General features: G+C 37.3%; 1 protein-coding gene across 1 annotated transcript in view; it reads right to left on the bottom strand.

Moving 5' to 3' along the window:
• The window catches only part of NPSR1 (neuropeptide S receptor 1), a gene marked incomplete at both ends in the record, with an annotated part of 208,662 nt that overhangs the window by 47,183 nt on the left and 135,173 nt on the right, over positions 1-26,306 (bottom strand). The window contains one exon of the mRNA XM_080930423.1: positions 9,740-9,843. Within this exon, the coding sequence (XP_080786549.1) occupies positions 9,740-9,843 (104 nt within the window). The remainder of the gene's footprint in view (positions 1-9,739; positions 9,844-26,306) is intronic.

Below are 26,306 nucleotides of genomic sequence, written 5' to 3'. Positions count from 1 at the left end.
GAATATGAGCAGGGCAGTATTTATTTGGTATGTCAGTATCATATGCTGAGAATATGTAGTTGGAATTAGGACATTTAGACCATGTATACTTTTAAATTGTTTTTAACATTTTCATATTATTCTCCACAGTGGCTGCACAGTTCCTCATCCTGGATCATAAGGAGACATTTATATGAACCTGGGATGCCTTATCCCCATGCCCTTGTCAACCCTCATTAATTTTTGTCTTTAATAATAGTCATGTTAACATAAAAGATATGGTGTTACATCTTATTACAGTTGCCATTTGCATTTCCTGATAATTAGAGAGGTTGTGCTTCCTCAAAATCTATTGGCTGTCTGTATGACTCCTTCTGAGAAATGGCTATTCATGTCATTTGAATTTTTATTGATTTTTTAAAACTATGTTAATCAGATTTTTATTGCTATAATAAAATATCCAATATGGAGTAACTTTATAAATGAGAGAGTTTATCTAACAGTTATGGCTAAGTATCGTGTTGAGATGAGATCTGGCTTTGATAAGGGGTCGGTCCATGGCTAATGTCCAGTGATGGAATGAGAGTGCAGGGAGAAACAAAGGCTGAACAGGAAACAGATTGAACCTGATTTATTCCTTTTACAGGAACTGCCTCTGAACACAGTTCCATCAACTTGGGGATCTCCCATTAGACCTCACCGCTTAGAAGGTCTGGCACTTCCTGTTGCTGATTGGTTTTAATGTTTTGTCTTATTTTGGCTCCCTAAATCACACAGGAATCTGAATGTCCTGATGCTGAAAGTCCCTGTCCCCAATTGGTTCTTGATTAATCAATAAAAGGCCAATGGCTAATGGCTGGGTAGGGTGAAAGAGGTAGGAAACAGAAGAGGAGAGGAAGAAGATAATCTCCATGAGATTTTGACAAGGAATCAGAAACATCAGACTTAAACGTTCACTGACATGTAAGAATCTGGGACAGTGGCCCAGAGGCCACTCCCCAATTAGGTTTGGGGTAGAAGAGATAAAATATAGATTTAGCAAAGATTTATTTAAGAATACCTGAGGAAACCGGGTACTAGTCACAGGGAGGTTTGAAAGTGCCCAACCATTGAGTAAGTTAGGCAGGGTAAAATATAAAGGTTTTACGTGTGTGTGTGTGTGTGTGTGTGTGTGTGTGTGTGTGTTCGTTCATTTGAGAATTCAGAGAGCTCTGGTAGGTAGCTAGAAGCATGATCACTTGCTGGGAGCTCAAAGCAGATAACAATTCACTTCTAAAACTCCCAATATTTCCCTTTATTTATGTCCCACCTTTTAGCCAAGCAAACCCTGAAAGGACAAAATTTAATTAGACCTAAAGTATATCACTTATTGGCTTGCTTTTTTCTTTATACATGCTTACAACATTTCTTTTTTTCTAAATTAAAAATAAAATCTTTATTTTGTAAACCACTGCCTCTGAGACCCAGTGGATTAGGAAGCCCCAGCAGTGTAGCAGGAATGTCTCCTGACAACTGTGAAGGGAGGGACTAGAAAAGAGAACACTGGCCGCCACCTGCATCACCACACACCCCAGGCACCAGCAGCCGGCTCTAGGTTCTCACAGGCCACATGAACGAGTCAGCTACCTTGAGTCTTAAAATTAAAAAAAAAAGTGTATATGTGTCTTTTGCCTGTATGAATATCTGGGCACCACATGTGGCACTCTTGTGGGCACCAAGGACAACAGAAAGGGGTAGTGGATCTGCAGAAACTTGAGTTAGAGAGAGCTGTGAGCCACTATGTGAGTACTGGGTCTGTAGTCCTCTGAGCAGACTATGCTTTAGCCACGGAGCCATTTCTCCAGTCCTGATGAGCACGCCTTTCTCAAAAACAAAAGGCAAATTTGATTTACAAATATCCTCTCATCCTGTGGGTTGTTGCTTCCTTTTTATTATTTATTTATTTCGTAGGCAAAAACATTTTTTAGGTTGACATATCCCCAAATGGCCTGTCTTTGTTTTTTGTTACTTATGCTTTTAAGGTCATATTAAAATTTTTCTCACCTAGAGAAATCCCATGGACATTTCTTTTATGCTTTATTTTGGTAGTGTTACAATTTTAAATTTTTAATGCATTTGAGTAGACTTGTACACCTAGTGTGAGATAAAGATCTGAGTTCATTCTTCCCATACATCCACTTTTCCCAGTATCTTTTCTGCAGAGCATAATCTTTCCCCATTGCATTCCTGGCATCATCACTGATAATCGGTTGTATAAAAATGCATCCCTTTTTGGTGATTTCTACTTGGTTCAATAGTTCTATATATCGGCTTATGTGGGGGTTAATGTATTTTGGCTCTTAAGTCTTCATCATGAACCTTAAAAAAAACCCTAAAGTTTAAGTACATCATATACCTTTTTCTTTACTCTTTCTTACCCCTCCTCTTCACTCTCTAATCTCCCAAATTCATGGCTTCTTCTTTAACCATCATTGTCATGTATCCATATAAGTGAATAAGTCTATACACACAGCCTGATGAATCATTTAATATTACCTCAAAGTTTATGTTTCCAAGAGTAACAACTTTGTGTTGGATAATCAACCAGGGGCAATTCTCCAGGAAAGACTGATTCTCCCTCTCTCTGAAATTGTTAACTGTCTGTAGGTGTTTATTTAGGGTGAGTCCCACGGGATTTCCTCCATCCATATTAGGATGCCAACTGTTGTTTTACTTTTCAGGTCTTCTTTAGGTAGCCACATTGCTGAGATTTCATGGGTGTGGCTTCCCTGTCATAGCTAGAATCCACAATCTGACAGTAGGCCATCTGGTCCTCTTTAACAATCTTTCTGCCACTTCTTCCAAAATGTGAATGTTCTTTGAGCCTTAAGTGTAGATACTGTGTTACATCTGGGCTGGGAACCCACAATCACTGCTCTGCATTATTATTTATGCTTCTCTATAATAGTCTATGCCAAAACCAAGTTACTTTGGTGAGATCTATATTTGTCTGCAGCTATAGGATAAATATTTGAAATACAGTTGGGAAATTGAACTGACTTAAGAAAGCTGCAGTAGTTGGTTTTCTTCTCAGGTTTATGACATCATTAGCCAGAGGCTAGATTCATAGTAGCGAGTATAATTTTCCTCCTGTGGAGCAGACTTTAATCCAATTAGACAGCTGTTGGTAACTCTTAAGATGAAAATGTCACTATTTCTCCATGTGGCTGTGGAAATGTTACCAGCCCAGTACTTGTTGTTAATATGCTTACCAGTTGAGTAGAACTACAGAGTGTTCCATCTTCTTTTGGAACTTGCAGAGCACCTTCTGATGCTATGAGAGCCACTTTTGGGGAATGAGACTCCTGGATCAATTCCCTCTTAATCACTCTAAGTCTAATATCTGAAGTGCATCATTATTTCAACAAAAGACCTTACTTTGAAGTTCTAGGAGACATTCACAAGCAATGACAACAGCTTACATTGTTTTGAGGGTTCCTTGGACTCCTTTGATCTACAACTCAAGAGAGGGTACTTTATACTTCATGCATTATACTGGAGTTTTCTTACACAGCTCATGGCTCTTGAGCAAAACATTATAGCTGTAAATGTTGATATAAATAAATCAATGAATAAATAAATGTGTGAATATATAAATATGAACATATATGTGTGAATATGTAAGAACAAAAAAATTAAGAAAGTCACTAAAAATGGTGTGTGTGTAGATTTGGTTGAATTAATATTGTCAAAATGAAAATTATACATACATGCATATATATACATATATGTGTATATGTGCATATACACACAACTATACATATATGTATACATAGATATACATAAATATGCACATATATATGTATATACACATATCTATGCATATGTGTGTGTAGTCATTCTCTTTTTTGCTCCGATATGTATGTATCTATGCATGTAGGCCTATATTTACACATATATATCCATAAGTGTGTATATGTAAATATGTCTATGTAAATATATTGATGACCCCTATCCCTTTAAAAGCATCCTTAGTGTTATTACTCCTCCCACCTCGCTCTCTTTCTGTATTGTCCTCTCTCCTCCATTTGTGGTTAAAGTAACCCGTTTGCCATATCTCACCGTATAACACCTATATTCTGCTGTTCTGCACACACACACACACACACACACACACACACACACACAGATTTAGATATAAGAACTACAAACTAGAGAGAAAATATGAGTTTTGCCTTTGTGAGTCCAGATCACCTCACTCAGCATACTATGTCTTGTGCCACACATTTAGCTGAAAAATCCTTGATTTCATTGTTCTTTGGAGTTGAGTATAATTCCCTTATGCACATGTACCATATTTTCCTGATTCATCCACTGAGAGAAGGACAGTGTGTTGGAATTTGCGTTGTTTCCATTTCTTCTTTGGTTGACTAAGGCAGCAACGAACACTGCTGAGCAAATATAAGAGATATTCTAAGCCGTGGTAAAGCTGTGATGTGGTAGATTTACTTTTGGCTTTCTGAGTGGCTTTCACAGTACCACCAACAGTGAAAACAGGTTATCCATTGCAGAAACTCACGACATTTCCTTTTAGTTGTTTTCTTAGTATTAGCCATTCTGAATGTTATGAGATGAAATCTCAAGGTTGCTTTAATTTGTATTTCCTTAATTACTAAGGAGGTTGAGTACTTTCTGAGATATTTATTATCCATTTTAATGTCTCATTTTGAGAACTCTCTATTCAGGTCAATAGCTTTTTGTTTAAACACAGAAGACTACCTGAGACACACAGGTTTGTATGTAAGCTACTCTAATAAATTCTCTCTGTCTCTCTGTCTCTGTCTCTGTCTCTCTCTCCTCTCTCTTTTTTTCTCTCTGTCCCTTTTTCTGTCTATCACATATATACACAGACATATATGTGTACAACAGATATATACATATACACATAAACATACATGTACAAATACACTTATACATACATTCATTCTACTAATTCTGTTCTTCTAGAGAACCCTCTCTAATACATATACGAATGTGAGGATTTTTCCCCTACTTAAGTGAAGAATGTTGTGGAAAATTTGACCAGGATTGTTTTGAATCTGTAAATTTCTCTTGGTAGAATTGCCATCCACAGTATTAATTCTACCAAACCATGAGCATAGGCCCCCCTACCCCATTGTCTATCATCTTTTCCATTTATTTAAAGTTGTCACTACAGAGGTTATTTACCTCCTTTGTTAAATATATTGCTAGAAAAATTTTGAGGTTACTGTGAATATGTGTGTATAATCTCTTTCTCAGTAAGTTTGTGTGGCTATGGAGAGAGGCTACTGAGCTTTGTTCGTTGATTCTATATTCTAATACTTTGTTGAATGTGTTAGTACCTTCTATAAGTTTTCTCATGAAATTTTGATATCTCTGTGTTTAATATATCATTTTCAGGCAGGGATAATTTGAATAGTTCTATTCTTATCTGTATTCCTGAATTTATTTCTCTTTTCTTATTGCTCCAGCGAGTGGTTTATGAACTATATTACAAAAAAGTGGTAACAGTGGACAAATGGACAGCCATGTTTAATGATTTTAATGGGGTTGCATTGAGGATTTACTCATTGAAGATGATGTTGCCTGTGGGTTTACCATAAATGGCTCATAGCATATTGAGGTATGCTTCCTGCAATCCTACTATATCTACAACTTTTACCATGAAGGTGTGTTGAATATTTCATCAAAACATTCTTCTGCACTTATTAATATTATGTAATTTTTGTCTTTAAGTCTGTTAATAATAATTATTACATGTATTGACTCATGCACCCAAATCTTTATGATAAATCTAACTTCATCGTGGTAATTTTTTTTCTATGTGTGTCTGTATTCAGTTTGCAGTTTTAAAATATTTTATATCAGACCCACAAACAAAGGCAGAAACTACAGGGCCAAAACTCACATAATAAAAAAGGCCAAGACTGTATATTTACTCCTAAATCTATCATTCCTATAGAAATTATCTTCAGCTAGAATTAACTAAACAAATTTTAGGACTCAGAACTCAAAAGAACAACCATGAACTTTAAACTTTATCAAAGAATTCAAGGAGTAGAAAGAAAACACAAATAGTCCAATGAACTTGAATAGTAGTAAAAGTCTGAATGGTTTCCAAGAAAACACAAGTATCAAGATAAGTTAATTATTGAAGAAGAAAATTCAGGATTTCAACACTGAATTTAACTGAGAGATATGAATATCAAAGATAACTCAAATGGAAATGAATATGGAATTAAAAGACTCAATAACCAAATCTGAAATTCTTTTGAATTTTTTCTTCCTATTCCTCATTTCTTGAACACTTCAGACAGAAGAGAAGATTATGCATAGCCAAAAGACTCTATAAAGAAAACAAATGAAACCAAGAGACCTTAGAAAGGAAACAAATGAATCTATGACTTCTTAAATATTAAGTACAGTTAAGGAATCAACAGTAAAATGTAACAAAATATCTGAAATCAGTACTTTATAATAATATTAATGGCTTCAACTCTCTGATCATAAAACACAGGCTAGTTAAATGGGTTAAGAAACAAAATTTTTTCTTTATATTGTCTACAAGAAACTTACGTTGAAAGATAGGTTTCACCTTAAGGTGAGCACATAGAAAATAATTATTCCAAAGATATGGGACTAGGAGGCAGGCAGGCATGGAACTAGAATGCAGACAGGCATGAAACGAGGAGGCAGTCAGGTACCACTATTCTAATATCTTACAAAATAGACATCAAGCTAAAACTAACCAGAAGAAACAAAAAAAGTCACTTCATTCTAATCAAGGGGAAAATTACCTATGGCAATTCAATCCTAGGCCTATAGGTACCAAACTCTGGCACACTAATTTTAGTAAAAGTGCAGTGCTGAAATTAAAGATACAAATTAATCTCAACCCCCTAACAATAGGTGACATTACCATGTATATTTTTTTAAATCATCAATGTGACAGATACAGCTTTTATCTCCATGTTCAATATTGCCTTATCTATCTGGGGTCTTTGTGATTCTATATGTATTATAGTTGTGTTTTCTGTTTGGGTAAGAAGTGTGGTTAAAATTTTGCTTTGTTTATATTCTTTCTGTAGATCATTTAAAGCAGTTAAAAAATTTCGAATCCATGGTTGTTAACTATTCTTTCATTTATTTATGTCTTATTTAATTTTTTTCTTTAAAAGATTTAATTGTAGACTTACAATTTCTAGTTTGTCAACCTGGCAGATATAGTCCTCAGAGTTTTATTAATTTTTTGTAGTTATTATAAATAGATTGGTTTTCATAATTTCTTATTTGAATAGTTTTGCATGTACATGCTCTATATTTTTTTGCTTTGATTTTTTTATTCTTCAGATTTGGGGCTTTAGTAATTCCAGCTCTCTGGCAGTTCCTTAGAATTGCATCTCTGATTTGGAAGCTTTTCTTTCTTTCTTGTGGCAGTCCTTCCAGTTGAGGGGAAGTGGCAAGGCTGGCATTGTTTGTGATGATAGTGGAGAAGGAGCAGCGTTGTCATCTGTGTTCAGTGTGCTGTTTGCTCCGGCCCTGCCCCATACATGTCTTACACTGAGTTGCTTTCTGCCTATTCCTAATTTCTAGAGCATTTTTTTTTAATCATGAAAAGATGCTGAACTTCATCAGCTGTCTCAGTCAAGGACAAAAGCTTTGTTCTGTTCCCATTTCTTCCACACAAATGTACAATCGGGGCCATGCACTTAACTTTTAGGGTCTTAGGAATATACCAGAGAGTCTCAAAGCTTCACCTTTCAGTTTGTTTTAAACTTTGTTTCATTCATTGATTTCCTCAACAGTTAACTCACAACTGAAGCTTCTGTGAAGTTAATGGGTTATCTGTAATTATTTGTGTCAAATATTCAAAGGGAAAAGAGGTTTTACAATAGAAAAGCTCTTGAGCCAGGTGAAACATAGACAGTCTTGCAAGTCTAAAGGACAACAAGACACTTGGAATAGGAACAGCTCGGTGGGAAAGGCATTGAAAGGCTCTACCCAGATCTGCTCTCTCCGTCACTTGCAGAATTTCTGTGTTAGTGTGAAGGAAAGTGGTTAATTTAATGTTCAAGGCCACCTCAGACATGGGCATTGCAGAATGGGAATAGTGAAGGCTAGAAGACCACAGAGCTCACATTTCCTTCACTCAGCTGGTCTCATCCATAAGTGCTCCTTGGCTGTTGCGAGCCTTTTGGTTAATTTCCAGAACCATAGAAAACTTTATTCCAGCATCACTGACATTTTCTTGCTGCTATCATATAGGAAGAGATTTATTGGAGTTTTCCTGCTACTCTTACGCACTATTATTTTAGTATTTTTATGCATATACCTGGAAGAAATGCTGTTGCTATGGCTATTTGTTAGCCACAGTTTGAAGTTTTCATGTATGAAGAAATTATGGTTTATAACTCTGCTTTTGGACAGTGTGATGGCATATGCAGTTGCCAACCTCCAAGAGGTCCCAATCATCTTTATCCCTTTAACCACTCTAGAGGTTCCCTTCTTCCTCATACTGGACCATCACTGACCTATGTCCCCAAAAGAAAAAAGTGGAGGCTATGGTATGTGACTACTGAGACTGTATTGTGAAATACATTGACAGTTTTACCTTGGTTACTATGACAAATTGTTCTTGGAAAATGTTGCATTTGTGAGGATACTGTTCAGCACCTACACGGAGGCCCACTGGTGAGAAAGTACATAGTCTGCTCTGGGCACACACTGCCATTGATGTGAATTGTCTGGTCCCTTATCTTCACTCCAAAGTCCCACTGTCATGGATCATGTGATGTACCCTAATGTTAGCCCATATCTATCCCAACCTAACTAGTCCCAAAATTTGGACTAGTAATCACCATGAAAGTATAAATACATATTGACTTTAGGCAACTGAGTCTTATCATAACTTGCACTCCAGCAATCCATTACTGAACTAATGGAATAATTAAAACCAACTCTGTACACAAAAGTATTCTCAACTAGTAGGCATAAGACATTTGTCATGTAAGCACTCATATTAATGACTGCACCCAGCATGCTCCAGGGACGTGCAACAAATTCATTGATAGAAAATATCATCCCTCTGCAATCACTCCTTTTAAAGTCATATTTAGAGCACAAAGAATGTTAACATCACAACTATACTCATTTGTTTCCCAAACACATGTTACTGAGATCCGAAGGCAATACAATGAATGAGACTGTGAACTTGGTTCTGAATATGAATACAGATATCCATAAGCCCTAGCCAGGGACTCTAGGAAGGCAGCGCTTTTCAGATGTGATGCTGTCCATCTGTAGAGCTGACATCATTTAGACTAGAAAACTGCACAAGAACAGAAATGCATTGAGGAGGAGTAAACTGCTAAAACTGTTAATGCGGAGCTACTTGTTAATATATATATTAGAAGAAGAGAACGAGGGGGCAAAACAGCAAGTATTGACAAGAGTTGTGGGCATTATCTAGCTCTTAAATGTTGAAAGTGTCTCTACACACCACTGTTTCCACTGAATGCTTCGTATGTTGTTTGCTTAATTGTTGCCTTGCAAAGGCATTATTTGTAGCAGAATAAAGAGCCACTTTTGGAAATTATAGAAAATGTGTTTATCCCTTTAGCTAGGAAGAAAGCAGTGTCTGTTTGTGCAGGAGCAAAGGTTCAATATTTATTTCCCTGTGGTTCCCAGAGCTGGTGTCGGCTTTTGTGTGGCTCATCACACCGTGAGGCGATTTCCATACCTGCAAGTACCGGATAACTTTACAGACCAGGTCAGGGGCCATGAAGTCTCCTGTGAATCGCCAAATGATGTCTGTCAGGATGTTGATCAGACCTGTGAAGGAGTCTAACAAAAACACGGAGTTTAGTATCAATCTCTTCAAAATGCATGGATATGCTAGAGTGAAAACAAATCCCTGGGTTGGTTTTGTTTTCTCTTAGCCTAGCAGATGGCTGTGGAGGCCAAGTGAGGCATGGAAGGAGCTGCTTTTCCATAAGTATCGGAGCTTGTTTTTGCCTAGAGAGGATTTCAGCTGTGACTAAGGACGAAGCAATGGTCCCAGGAGAGGGGTTGCTATAGTAAAGCAAGTCTGGTGAGAAGACTCAAAGAAGACAAAACTGAAGACAGTCGGTACTTGGTTAATTAATCTCTGTCCTACACAGTGGTGGCCCATCAGCTTATTGCCTGTCTAACATGGCCAACGCCTGACTACTGGAAGTTTCGAATCTTAATTTGTCTCAAGGAACAATTGCTTTTTATTTAAATTTCATTTTTTGAGAATTTTATACATAAATATGGTGCTTACATAATTTTCTCTCCCCCATTTCCAACTTTCTTCATGTCCACTACCTGCCAAATTCATGACCTTTTAAAAATATTTATTGTTTTACACACACACACACACACACACACACACACAAACACACACACATTCACTCACACACTCACATACTTGATAAACTATTAGAGGTATTATTCCTGAGAATCCATTTATTGCTTTAGTGTTGTAGAATCAATATGGCTTCCTAGTTAGAAATCACTCCATTCAATTAGGTAGTTAAGAAAAAGCTCTTTAATAATAGTGTGCATTCACTTCTGGCTAATGTTCAGAGGAGTCGGCACTAAACAGAAAGCTCTACTGGGTTATCGAGGCCTCAGATTCATGCATCCCACACACTGTTATTTTTAAGTCTCTTCCTGTCCAGGACCCTTTGTTTTATACAGTTTAAACAGAGACTTCATGTCTTCCCACTTGGACAGATGGGAGAGTGACAGAGCAAAGATGTTCCCATAATTATCTCAGTGTACTCAAATTGTTCCTTTTACAGTTGTTACTGAGGTTCATGTTGCTCACCTGACAGGTTATGCTTTGTCTGATAAGAACACAGGGGACATAATGGTAGACAAGGACCTAGTGGTGAGTATGAGCCTGAGCAGATGTTAGAGGCATAATCTTTGATTCTGGGATGAGCCTTATAGCTATAGGTCAGGATTGTCTCCTTTTGTGATAGGAATGGAGCCTGAGGAGAAGTCAGAGTTGGCAAATAAGCAGTAGCAGAAATTTTCTCATGACACTACACTTCAGTTGTATAAAATACTCTTCCAGTTTCTAACATGCCTGGCCTACAGCATCTCTCATGACTAATGGAGGTAACACTTCTTTAGCCAAAATCTTTGTGTAATTTAATATTTTATGGATGTTTGTTAATAAATTCTTTACAGCATCAATGTTACTACTTTGGGTTGTTTTTGTTTTCGCAGTAGTAGCTCTTCATGTGGAGATGATAAAACACTTTTTATAGTATTGTGACTTAAAGCCAGCACCACAAATGGTAGGAATATGCACTCACTCTGAGCTGCACCCAGGCCCTGTTCATTTTTATTAAAACACATCTATTTCGAATGAAGGGTCATATCAGCTTACTTTTAGACTTATATCTACCATACCTTTATAATATTCATATGTTATCTCCTATTGCATCTCTCCATGAAACTTATTTGCATTTGAAAAAACCTCATTTAACAAATCATTATATTTTCATGCCCCCCTCAAATACAAACACAATATATGAGAGAAAAAGGTTTGTTTTTTTTTTGTTTTTTTGGGGGGGCAATCTGATTTAGTTTACTTAACGGGATTATTTCTGGACCCATACATATTTATACAAATGATCTTTATGGATAAATTTATACTGGTATATATAATATGTAGATGTGCCATACGGTAAAAATCCATTTTTATATTGATAGACACTTAGGCTGTTGCCATACTGACTTTGATCCATATACTTGAGGCTGGCAAACCTGTGTTATCTGATGCATACGTGTGTGTGTGTGTGTGTGTGTGTGTGTGTGTGTGTGTGTGTGTGTGTGCTTTCTAGTTTCATTCTAATTGTGATAAAACATTCTGACAAACATAGGGTTGACTTGGCTATAGTTCCAAACTATATCCCATCTTTGAGTGACTATCAAGGCAGAAATCCAAGCAGTTAGTTTAGGTGTGCCCATAGTAACGAGAGAAGCGAAAATGAGCATGTCTGCTTTGTTGCAGGTTCTGCTCAGCTGCTATTCTTCATTTTGTACAGAGCCTAGGCCATGAAAAGGATTCACCCACATTCAGGGCAGGTCTTCCCACCTCAACACACAATAGATTTCTCCATGGATATGTTCTCTGGCTAATCTGACTTAGAAAAATCCTCATTCAGGACCTTCTTCACAGGTGATTCTAGGCTATGGCAAGTCGACCTTTAAAGCCAATTATTCCATTGATCACTTTGAGGAACCTCCATTTTGATTTCCATAGTAGTGGAACTAATTTATATTTCCACCAGAAGTGTCAAGGGTACACTCTCTTTTTCCTTGACTCTTGGCAGCATTTCTTCTTACATCACAATACACACATCCATAGTTGCTGTGACACCGGTGATAGGAATGGCGTTGTTTTGCTCAGAAGAAGTTACCTCTCAGTCCTTCTCTCTAGTCAGTCTTTTGTTACTTTGTGGATTCTTTTTCTTCCACCCTTTTTCACTCTCATTCCACCCCAACACTATAGTTAGACTACTTTCTGCTTAATAGGGCATCAAATTTCTTTGAACAAGTTTGATCTTTGCTGTCAGAATATCTAATTTCTTCTTCTTTCTTTTTTCTTTTCTTTTTCTTTTTTTGCGCATGACTACTTAAAAAACTGTGACTAATGCAATTACCCAACAGCCAACAATTCACCCTGTTGGGGCCCTAACATTTATATACCGTTTGAAAAGTCCCAGAATTTGAAACATCACACACTAGCAAAATCATGGCCCTGATAGAACACCAGAGAAATCAACCAGCTGCTGTGGACAATCTGAAGCAGCCCTACCTGGGATTAAAACAAAATCATATTCCCACAATATTTCTGTGGTTTTATTTTAACAAAACCAAACCTCTCACTATATTTCTCCTTATTTTTCTCATTTTATACTCTTTACAACTCCTTATCTGTAATGTTACCTGAGACATAAAGAGGGTGGTATACATGTTTTCTTTTTTCTCTTCTTTTCTTTCCTTTCCTGTTCTCTTCCTCCCTCCCTCCCTTCCTCCCTCTTTCCTTTCCTCCCTTCCTCCCTTTCTTTTTTTCTTTTTAAGGACTGAGAACACATTCATTATGTATACTCGGCATAGTGTAAAATCACGAATCTTTTGGGTTTAAAAACTTCTTCTTTCATACATTACATCCTTACTGCAATTCCTCCTTCCTCCACTTTTTCCAGTTGCTCCTCTCTCCTACCTCCACTATTCCTCCCGTCCACTCTTTCTCTATTTTCCTTAAAAAAAAAACAAAACAAACAAACAAAAACCAAACTAACAACAAAAACCCAGTAACAACAAAAACCAAACCAAACCAAACAAACAACAATTAAACAAAATGAAACAGGAAACAACAAAACAAACAAACAAACAAAAACAAAAAACAAAAAACAAAAAAAGGGAGAGAAAGCCTTTCACAAATACCCACCAAACATGCCCTAACAAGATATAGTAAAACCAGAACCCTCATAAGAATAGATAAGCTGGGGAGATAAACCTAAGAGAAGAGAAAAGGGGTCCCAAGCATAGGCAAAAGAGGCAGAGACACGTCACCTCCCATTTTTGGGAGTCCTATAAAAACACCAAGCCACACAATCCCAAGGTAAGTGCAGAGGACCTAACTCAGACCTATAGAGGGTCTATATTTGTCACTTCATTGTCTGTGAGCCCCGATGAGCCCTGATTTGTTGAATTCTGAGGGCTTTGCTTTTGTGGTGTCCTCAACCCCTCTGGCTCCTACAATGCCTTTACCTTTCTGCAGTTTCCCTGGCTCTGCCCATTGCTTCACTGTGGATCTCTGCATCTGTTTTCATCAGTTTCTGGATGACACCCTTCTGATGACAATTGGGCTAGGCACCACTCTATGAGTACAGCAGAATATCATTAGGATTTGTTCTCTCCTGGGTCTCTGAGATGTCCTGCCTCTCGTTCCCAACCATCCAGGTGTGTCAGGCATGATCTCACTCTCATTATAGGGTCGTTAAGTTGGAGTATTCATTAGTTGACCACTCCCACAAGTTCTGCATCACCATTATCCCAGCACATTTTGTAGGGAAGACAGTTTATATGTTAAAGGTTTTGATGTCTTAGTACTATTACTAAGAGCGTTGCATGAAATGATGAATCTTTTGTCATTGTTCACTAGAAATAAGGGTTTTTCTTCTTAAGACTAAGAGTAAAGTTTATTTCTGAGTTCAGACATAACTATTCAAAGGGCAGCTTAACCTTGTGTCAATCTAGCTGAATAGCAGTATTTGCTTATTCCATGTTCCCATGGTCTCCCTGCTATGGGTTATTGAAGAGATTTCCAGTAACTCAGATTCAACCAGAGAGCAATTTATTATCTCTACAACTTTGGAACCATTATCATACAAGTGGACTCATCTTAACATAGCAGATTGGTCTCACAGTTCATAGGATTAACAGCTGAGTAAGACCATTGAGCACATTTTTATCCCCACCCCTTCCCACAGAATCCTGTAGAACATCTTCTGAGATTCTGAAGGTGCAAGCTAGTGAGAAGGAGGAAAATCAAGACTCAATTTCAGCTTGTTTCCCCTATATTACAAACCGAAAATCTGTATTGTAAATACAAGGTGTGTGGTATCTTCAGCAAAAGGTCTTAGCATGTAGTTTGGTGCAGAATTAAAAGTAATGCCAAGAAGATGGAGAAATGGTTTTCTTTTAAGACAACTTGCTTCTCTTGCAGAGGACCCGATTTCCAAGTATCTGTGGGATGAGTGGCTTACAGCTGTCTGCAGTTCTAGTTCCAGGAGCTAGGGGACTCTCTCCCTTGATCAAACATGGTGCGCATGTATTTGTGCAAAAACACTTACACACATAAATAATCTTTTAAAAGAAAAGGCAAGAGCCTTGTGTTGTAATGAGCAGAGAAAGAGCTGAGGCATTCTAGCTCTTCCCCTGGGCTTTGGTTTCTTAAATCATAGCTTCTGGGAACAGCTTTTCCCAGATAAAATATTTATTCTTATTCAGTTTATTTTTGCTTTCCATTTTATTTTTTCTTACTCTTCTTGTTTGTTTTCTTGATGATAACCTTTCTGATGGAATCTTAAAGCAGTTTTTATTAAAAGAAACTTTCTTGAGAGCAAATAGTTACTCTCTAATTAATTGCTATTGGGCACTTTCTGTCCTGCAAGAGCAGCTTTCTACTCTCCAAATGGCAAAGTTATCTAAGGGCCATGCTTACCTTCTCTGACCTTTACCTCTCCTATCCCCTGAGCTGCATCAGCACCACCCACTGGGACTTACAAAATTTTTAAGTGTGGGTACATAACACAGTTGGTGATTAGAGATGACTTAGTTCAGGGACCATATAATTGGTCTCAGGTACACAGAACTCACAGTTAGATCCATGCAGCTCACAACTGAGAAGCAAATGTCTTTGAAGAGTTCCAGAATGGACTACTGAAGCCATCCATGAAATACAGATTTCAGAATTCCCTGAAAGGATGAGATAGCATTGTTTGGAATGAATGTCATGTGATTAAATACCTCTTTCTGGTTATGGGGAAGCTCAGAAAGATCTTAGAATCAAGAGGTATAGGGAGAAATGGCCTCAGTTAACCTCATTCCCAGTGGCTCAACTGAGAGACTCCAAGTCTTAGGCCTGTCTCTCTGTCTGTCATTTTGTTTCTATGTAGGAAACAACAACAACAAAAAAAAGGCATCAAAGACAAATACTGAGGGAGGACGCAAACATTGTTGAAATCTGGATAAAATTAAACCCTGTGGCAATTCTGAACTGTGAGAGACATCCTGTTTCTTTTCTTCTCTCTTCAATTCTATGTTCTCTCTTCTTCCTTCTTTCCTTCCATCCTCCCTTCTTCCCTCCCTCCCATTGTGTGTGTGTGTGTATGTGTGTGTGTGTGTGTGTTATATGAATGTGTGGTGAAGGTACACATGTGTGCAAATGCATGGGCCCACAGAAGCCAGCAGAGGACATTGGGTACCCCCACTTAATCACTCTCTACTTTATTTCCTTTAGAAAGGTATCTAACCGCATTACCTAAGCTTGCCATTTTTCAGCTAGAGTGGATAACTAGCCAACCCCAAAAATCCCTTTTATTTTATTTCTCATAATGCTGGGATTACATAGCCATATTTATTTGTTTACATGGGTTCTGGTGGTCCAAAGTCAGGTCTTCATGATTGTTCAAGCAGTGGATTTACACACTGAGCCCTTTCTCCTTGAAATAGCTCTATGACAACATAGGGCAGGTTTATGAAGAGCCTGAAAATTGTGAACTACAAACAAGACTAAAACTGAGATTCTCCTGCAAGGAATGAATGGGCTGAATAAATGGAATGGATGGTGGTCTTGCTGGGGTAGTCTCTGTTGGTTTACTTTTTTTTTTAATTGAAAAATAATGGGAAAATACTAATGCTTCATTAGCTCTAAATGGTTATATGAACAATTATAGTGTTTCCTGGTAAAATCTGTTTCTCCCCAGAGATAAGTCTTAAATAAGCTTATTTTTGGTAGTGCAGTAGCCATTGAACTCTATGATAGCATTTCCTAGTTGCTATTAAGTAAATGATACTAACTTTGATCAGTAAAATGCTATTTAGATACTTTAGTAATTGAGCACACTGCAAATAAAAGCCCCTAAGAGGAAATTAATAGGAGCTTTCGAACAAAGGGTACACTTTTAAAGGCCTAATCACATGCATGGAATGCCCCTGTTTCCTACGATTCATTACATAAAAGATGTTAGAAAATACTGATGTGTAGAAAACCATGGCAGAGTGCACTGGGCATTTTTGCTTCTTTAAGGGCATCTTGTAAATGTGAATGTGGGTTCTAACGTGAAGCAGAGTTATGGGTAGAGTAGGGAGAAAAAGATTGTGATACTACAGTTTGGTCAAACCCAAGGTATGAAGGTCAGACCGGAAGAAAGATGGTGGGTGAGTGAGGAAAGGGATGAGGGAGAGAGAAATGGCGTGTCATCCATGTGCAGTGCATCAGTTTGCCACTTCAAATGCTTAAAATGGGAGTTAGGAAGTGGCAAGAATGGAGCTAAAGGGGAGAACCCCATGATGCTTTAAACAGCAGAGATATTAAACTTTTTGTCTTGGGATGTGTTATAGACAGATTTATTTCATTATTGAGGAAAGAATCAGTTTTGTAGGTCAGCCACTGGAACTGACGTGGCACTTGGTGCAGAGGTGTGTGGAAATCCAAGAAACAGAAAATTGGTCTCATGCCTGTAAGCAGATTCAAGTTGTGTAGAAGGATGTAGGCTGGGATCAATTTTACATGGGGAAATAAGGATTTAATAAGTGATATTAACTTTTTAAATATTTCTTCTATGGGTTTTACTGGTATATGGTAGCACCTTCAATTAATTCTGAGGATACCAGAGGATAAACTCATTAAGATAGAACAATAATGAGTTTGGGCTTTGCTGAGGCACTAGAAAAATTATATTCAATTCTGTCATTGATGTAGCTGTATTGAGATCTGCAGTTTTTCATTTTTCTTAGTTTTTGTCCATTTCCTCTCTTCTATTTTTTCCTGTGATAATGGATATTTTATTTTTTCTATCTGCTAGATTCTTATCTCTATTCTGTTCAATATTAATTGAACATTGAAGGTTTAGATTGCATAGCTTTGATTTTTTGTTGCTTACTCTCATTGAATATTATACAAATTGTTCTATAATGTATAGCCTGCTATGGCCAAGTTACTCACAAAGTTTATGCTACTATTGAGGTATTTAGATTAAACATATATTATAAAACATACAGTTACAATTTTATTATAAAGTTACTTTTGGCAGTTGCCATTTAAAAAATATGAAACCGATTTCCTAAATGCTAGTCTATCAGGTAACCAATCCACCATTTTGTTTAGCACAGGCACCAACCCCAGGCCCAACCCTAAATTCCAAATAAATCCCCCAAACTAATACCCCAGGCACCTGTCTGTTAGCTGTCTCACACATTGCCTTGTTTGTACATGAAGTCTGACTGATCAAAACTGATGGACTGCCTTCAAGCCCGGAAAGCCCTCTGCAAATTTCAAAAAATTGACAGTTTTCTAGGGCTACAGAAGAAGTTGAACCTATCCAAAGATGAACTGAGAGCAGGTCTGAGAGCCTATTCGCGTTCTAACACAGAGTGACCCAAGACTGCACACTAAGGACCAGTTAAATTTCTTACAATTAAACAAGATGGATGTAGTATCAAACAAGGATACAAACAACTAACAATTCAACATAAAGGCAAGAAAGCCAGCTCAAAACACTACCAGTGACCCAACTGCAGATGCCTAGGTTCTATCTAAAAACTATAAACAACAGGAATAAACAAAGCAATGGATTTCCTCTAGAAATTAATACCCCATTGTAGTCCCCCCCCCCCAAGAAAACCAACTTAGTTCATGCACAAAACAAAATTTAACACAGCAGTTATATGTCCAAGTTCTATGTTCAAAGAAGATATGGATAGATGGTTGAACAAGGACCATAAAGACACAAACACTTGAATCAAAGAGAGAAAGCAATCTAAGATATAAAAATAAAATTTAACAAAGATACTCTCTGAAAAAAACTAAAATGAAATAAGTTTTGAAATGAAAAACTCAGAAGTCAGATGAACAGCTTATAGGAAAGTCTAACCAACAGATTAACTAAGGAGAGGGCGAATATCGGGTCTCAAAAATAAGATAAAAAAATAAGTAAAAGGAAATATTAAAATAAGAAAACAGCAGGAATGGAACACTTAAGAATTCAACTCTGTACAAGAACAATCTTTTGCATAGACATAGAAGCAAAAGAAAAGAAAAGAAAGAAAGAAAGAAAGAAGGAAGGAAGGAAGGAAGGAAGGAAGGAAGAAGGAAGGAAGAAACCTAGGTTAAGGGTACAGAAAAAATATTTTTTAAAGAATCATGAGAAAAATGTCAGAAATCTTAGAGGAAAATGCCTATTAAGGTGCAGGAGGCATAGAGACTATAAGACAGGAGGGGAAGAGAAACTCCCCATGCCTCCTGATACAAAGCCTGAATGTAAGGACAAAGGAAGAGCATTGTAAGCATCCACAAAGAAGAAACAGATCTCACATAAAGACAGCCTTTGTCAGAATAACACTTGACTTTTCAGAGGAAATTTCAGAAGCAATAAGGGTTTGGATGTGTATTCTATAAGTTCCAAAGACTAAAGATGACAGGCCAGATTACAATATCAAACATTTTATTGGAAAACAAGATCTATCTCTTTGCTGCTTCTAAAAACACACTTCACCATTGACAATAGATTCCGCCTTAGGGTAAAAGAATGGAAAAGCATACACGCAAACAAAATCAAAGAAACAAGCAGCCATAGCTATTCTAATATCAGACGAAATAGACTTTAAAGCAACACTAACAAGGAGATATAAGGAAGGACATTTAATATTCATTAAAGAAAAAAATTTACTAAGAGGATATTATAAATATATTTATATATTAAGTATAAATAATGTAGTTAATAAGTAAATATAAATATATATGCACTAACCACAGGAGCACTCAATTTCTTAAAAGAATCACTATTAGATATAGAATCACAGATTGATCCCAACACAAAGATAATAACTGACTTCAATAATCTGTTGGTAGGTCATCCAGTAAACAGAGAAACGATGAATCAAACAGATCTAGCATATATTTATAAAGCATTCTATCCAACAAAAAGGAATGCATTTTTTTTCCTTCAAAGTGTACAGAACTGTCTTCAAAATTGGCCACATCTTAGGAAATAAACCAAGACTTAAGAAATGTAGGAAGAATGAAATAGCACTGTGCATACTATTTGACCAAAAAGGAATACAATAAAAGTGGTTATCAACAATAAAAACAACAGAAAGTACAAAGGAGTATGGAAACAAAGCAACACACAACTTAATAAAGATTATGCCAAGGAAAGAATCATAAATAAAAACGAGAGCATTCTTACAATTTAAATAAACTAAAAATGCAACATCCCAAAATCCAAGAGACATATAAAAGGATCTAAGTCTTAAGAGGAAGGTTTGTAGTCCTGTCTACATTTTAAAAATCTGTAAAACTCTCACATTAATCATTTAATGTTATACCTGGAGGTCTCGGGTAAACAAGAACAAACAATTCACAAGCAAAAAGTGTAGATAAGAGGATACAATAAACGTCGAAGAAAAGTTTATAAAATTGAAATTAAAAAACAATACACAGATGGAATAAAATGGGGAGTTGGTTCCTTGAAGAGATTAAGAAAATTAACACAGTTTTTAGGCAAATTAATCGAATAACAAAAAGGAAAGAAAAGTCAATAAAAACAAGCAGGTGGCCCAAATTAAAAAAAAAAAAAACTGAAATGAAAAGGGAGACATAACAGTATATGCTGAGACAATAGAGTTATGAAGACATAATTAAGAATACATACTTCACTAAACTGAAAAATATAGAAAAGATGAATGGATTTATAAATATGATTGATTAAATCAGGGTAAAGTGTTTAAGTAGACTCATAACAAAGAATGAGATAAAATAATAACTTAAAAATAATCTCCTTAGGTAGAACAATAAGAGAAATGGTAGAAATAAAGGAAATACAAATAAGAAGTCAAATTATTCTTACTTCATATTATATTATTGTACATATACTATCCTAAAGGCTCCACCTGAGGAGTTCTACAGAGGGTAAAGAAAGAAGCGGGGTACCAAAACAAATCTGGACCTAAACCAAGTCCAGACTGGATGGATACATAATAGAATTTTACAAGACTTTCAAAAAAGAGCTAACGCTAATCTCCTAAAAACTGCTTCATGAGTATTAAAGTGGAGACACTTTTAAGCTCCCTATGAAGCTAACATTACCATAGTACACAAACTAGAAAAATATTCAAAACAAAAAGGAAAATTGTTGCCAATCCCCTTAAAGAAAGTATGTACAGATGTTCTCAATGAAATACGTGCAAACCAAGTTCAAGAACATATCAGAAAAATATAAATTGTATCCACCCAAGGGCATAAATCACATAATCATTAGAGGTTGAAAAAGTATTTGACAAAATCCAAGACCTTTATATAATAAAAACCCCGGAGAACCTAGGAATATGGGGGAGGGGAGGGGGCACATCTCAATTTAATAAAATCATTATACAACTAATCCAAAATTCCACAGCTAGTAAAGAAAAGAAAGAAGCAGGATACCAAATCAAAGGAGAACAAAACAAAACTGTTGTGGATTCAGTTTATTAGTTATATTATGTTAACTGGGTTTTCAAATTACACAGGAATTTGAACGTCTACATATAAGATGCCGCCATGGGTCCCTGCTCCCAGTTGGCTCTAAGTGGTAAATAAAGTTGCCTGAAGCTAATGGCTGGGCCATGAGTGAGACAGAGCTGGGACTTTAGATTTCCCATGGAAGGGAACCCAGGGAAGAAGGATTTAGAATCTCCATGCCAGGGAAGCAGGGAGATCAGGCTTAAGAGCTGCAGAAGAGAAATCATATAGCCATGTACTAGTCTAGAAAGAGTGGCACCAGGGGCCCCTGACCCAATTGGTTCTGGGGTAGCAAAGATGCAATATAGACTTTAGTAAGTAACAATTCAGGAGTATTGGAGGGGAAGCATTTGCAGCATAGAAGTTTGGGAGTGGCCCAGTTGTTGAATTGCTTAGGGATATTAAAAATAAGGCTGTGCCCCTTACTTTAAGCCTGTGTGCCTCCCAGGAGGTTCACAGTAACCAAAAACACAGCTGAGAATCTCAAATACCCATACCAGCTGGGATAACCATGGGGCCTAGCTGACACGGGACTCGCCTCACCTCTATCAAGCCCTATTCCTACCCAGGCCAGCTCAGTGGCCAGACACCCTATCAAGGGCTGCAGCCTGCTTGCTTCCCATGAGGTCCACAGAAACCACAGACTCAGAGCCCAGCTGATATGGGGCCCACTTTTCTTCTGGTCTGTTTCTTCACCCAGGCCAGATCAGAAGGCCCAATGCCCTCCCACACCCCACAGCCTGTCTGCCTCTTAGGAGGTCGACAGTAACCAGGGACACAGGAGGCCAGCTCTAGTCCAAAACACCCAGGTCAGTTAACACCAGAGATCACCAGATAGCAAAAGGTAAACAAAAGATCATAAGCATCAGAACCCAATGTAACCCGTACCACCAGAAGTCCGCCTACCACAGCAAGCCCTGGGTATCCCAACATGCCTGAAATACAATATAATGACCTACAGAATGGGAAAATCTTTGCCATCTCTTCATCTGAGAGAGGGTTACTGCCTAAAATAGACAAAGAATTAAAAAAAAAAAAACCCTAAACATCTTGAAAATAAACATTACAATTTAAAAGGGGGCATGGAACTAAATAACAAGCTCTCAAAAATTTAAATTAGAAATGGCCGAATAACAGTTTTAAAATGCTTAATAGCTTTAGCAATCAGATAAATACAAGTTAATGCTTTTCTGAGAGCTCAGCCAGTCAAAATGGCCAAAGTAAAACAAAACAAACAACTACCACCACCACCTCCATCACCACCACCACCACCACCACCTTCATCACCACCTCCACCACCACCACCACCACCTCCACCACCATCACCACCACCACCACCTCCACCACCATCACCACCACCACCACCTCCACCGCTACCTCCACTACCACCTCCACCACCATCACCTCTACCACCACCTCCACCACCACCATCACCATTATCACCACCACCACTACCACCAATAAACCCCCTTTGACATTAGATGTTCTCATGACTGCGCAGGAAAGGGGATATATATACTTGGCTGGTGGGAGTAAAAATTGATACAGCTAGTGTAAAACTCAGTGTGATGCTTCCCCAGAAAAGCTGGCATAGATCTGCGCCAACAATGCCACTGTTGGGCATATACCCAGAGAAATATATATCTTATTACAGAACATCTATTTCTATGTTCACTGATACTCTATTCATAATATCCATGGGATAGAAAAGCCTAGATGTTCATCAATTGATGAACGGGCCATAAAAATGTGGTATCATTATACAGTGGAATGTTATTCAGCTGTTAAGAAAATAAAATGATAAAATTCTCAGAAAAATGAGTGGAGCTGGAAGCAATTATTCTGAGTGAGTTAATTTAAGCATAAACATACAAATACTGAACATCTTTTTTTGTATATGTTAGCTTTGAATCTTCAGAATAGATACAGTGTATTTTGAAAGCCACAGAGACTAGGAAATTAGCAAGGCGCCCCAGAGTGTGGAGAGGGGTGCTTCCAAGGTAGAGAAGATAGAAAATACTGGTAGAAAAGTACGAAGTATAGTAATGAACCAGGAAGAGTTAAATTTGGATGAGGGGAGGGGGGCAGGCTATAGGAAGGAATATGGGGGTGGATAACTAATATCAAGGCTTCTTCAAAAAATCCAGATGGAAACCTACTGTAAATGTTTTTAAATACATACATACCAGTCTATTAAAATAGTTTAAATGTAGCTACCATACAATGCAAGGACAATACCCTACTAGATACACCACACACTGGCAAAGAAAAAACCCAGGATCAATAGGAGTTGCATGTTTTTGATTTGTTAGAAAAAGTGTTTCCATAAAACAAAAACTTAAGCATTGGAGGCCAATTTTAATATTTTGATTATCTCCCTAAGTTGACTCTGTGTTTCTTTTTCTGCAGACACTCTCAAGTGGAGTCATAGTATATGGAAAAGTGAAGCTTGTGCTCTCCTGGAAGGTTCATCACGACTGGCAAGCTTTCGTGGTTCATGCTATGTATGCTTGAGGAGAAAAGTCATTCTCAATCTCACCTGGGAACAAGTCCCAGTCACTGTTGGCCTGGTAAGATATGCCAACTGGTGCAATTGTAACATGAATGGTATAAAAGTGCCCACACACTTTCTCATTGGATCTAAGGCCTGTGCCACATTATGGAATCCATATCTGATACTGTCAAAATGACCAAGAACCTGTAGCTCAATAGATCACAGAATCCAAGGGAGAATTTACTACTGTTACTTTGCTAAATGGACCTAGTATTGGAATAAAATTAATGACTTATTGCTTTAGTTGTACTTCAGTGAATCTTATGGCTTTGATCACAGAACCTCCTTTTTGCAGGATACGTTAGTTGACACAGAGAGCCTTAGGTAGTTAACATAAAAAGGAGAAGAGACTATAGAGTAATGAGCTCTAAATGGATTATATCTATCCTTCTCCCAAGTCTCAGAGGTTTTTGAGGAAGACAGGATGAAAAAGTTTTAAGATACAGAAGTATGGGGTAACTCCAAGGAAAAAATGGTTTCCCAGACACAGCAGGGACATTGCCCATGTGAACTAGCAAGCAGTCATGACAGCACCCATAGGACCCACCGTGACAGCATGCAAAAGGCTTCTGCAACTCAAGCCAAACAAAACTCTCAGTGTACATAGACTAAGGAAGGTCAGCATGAAGTCTCCTTCTAACTGAGGGGTTACTAACAATGCGATAGCTTGAGTGAGAGACCGTTTTCTCTAATAGTCTTCTGTTTGGTTTATAGATATCCATGGCTGGCCCCACATACAAAAGCAGTTGAAGAATAAAAACTGTATTCAATGGAAAAAGAAACAAAAATTAATAAATCTCAAAGCTGAATGAACCCAGATGTGAAGGTGTGGAAGGTGGACCTGGATGAAAATAGATTGCATAAACTTCTTCCCAAATTAACAAACATATTTAAAACTAAAAATAATTGCATCGTAGAACTATTTTTCCATTTTGCTCTTTTCAGAGCTCTTTATATGTGATCTGGGGCTGCTATCATTCCATCAGAGACCCATATAACATTTATTTTTAATGATTGAGTTTTTTAGTATGTATATAAGAGTATATTTGTATATATGTGCTATGTGCATGTGAGTTAGATAACAGACACAACCAGAAGAGTGTTGGAACTCCTAGAATGGGAGTTGTGCATGACTGAGCCAGCAGCCATCGTGAATGCTGGGAATGAACTTTAGGTTCTCTGATAGAAGAGTTTGAGCTCTTGACCATTGGCCATCAATCCTTTCCCCTTTAATATGTTTTCAAATACATCCTTGCTGGACTGCTTACCATTTTGTTCTTGCTTCATGAAAAAAAGTCTTAAAATCATCTTTCTATCACCTTCGTGTTCAACATACACTTTTGTCAAATGTAGACATCTGAGTGACTTTTCCTCTGCAGTCAGTATTAAAGATGCTGCTTGGTCTTTCGTCTTGAACAGTCTGACAAGATGTGTGAGCCTTCTTTCTTTGATGTGGTGAGCCTGTCTTCTCACCTGGCTGACTTCAGGGTTCCTCTTTGTTTTCCAGCACTTTGATTAAGTCTTGCTTGTTTTTTTAGAATAATTATTCTGCTTTAGGTTATTTATGATTGTTGGGTCTATGATTTTAGTCCATTCATTGATGATTGAATATTATAGTGGTTATACAAACAATTCTTTAGCGCATTATTTTATGGTTCTTTCTATTTCCATCTCTGACTACTTTTTTTTTATCTTTCCCCTCTTCTTCTCATTCTCTGTTTTTCCCATTGAGTTTTATTTTGAGGGATTAGTATTGAACTGCTTTCAAGTTTCTTTTTTTATTATTTACTTAGATTGTGTATTATAGGAATATTCAAACCAAGTTTATTGTTTTTATGTAAGTGAAAATTTAGTTTTAAATATATGTGCAATTGTGTAGAACAGTAGTTTTCAACCTTCCTGATGCTGTGACTCTTTAATACAGTTCCTCATTTTGTATGACCCTGTCCATAAAACTATTATTTTCATTATTTCATAACTGTAATTTTCTTCTGTTATCAATGATAATGTAAATGTTTAACATGTGACCCCATCGAGGTTGCAATCTACAAATTGGTGATGTAGAAAATCAACTCAAGGTAATCCAGGTGTTTCCTTCTTAGATTTCCCCCTCCTCCCTCCCTCCCTCCCTCCCTCCCTCTCTCCCTACCTCTCTCCCTCTCTCCCTCTTTCACCCTCTCAAAACAAACAAGCAGAAACACTCCAAGAAGCAAACACAGAAAAAACAAAACAAAACAAAACAAAAAAACACAAAACCACAAAAATAGAAATCGAAATAAAGAAATGGCCAATACTAGACACCACAAACACACACACACACACACACACACACACACACACACACACACACACACACATACATGAGAGAGAGGGGGGTGAGGGAGAGAGAGAGACGCCAAAATAAAGCAAAATGCAGCAGAAGTC

Source organism: Micromys minutus (genome assembly GCF_963924665.1).
Source record: "Micromys minutus genome assembly, chromosome: 16".
Lineage (NCBI taxonomy): Eukaryota > Metazoa > Chordata > Mammalia > Rodentia > Muridae > Micromys > Micromys minutus.
This window is presented reverse-complemented; position numbering and strand designations above follow the sequence as displayed.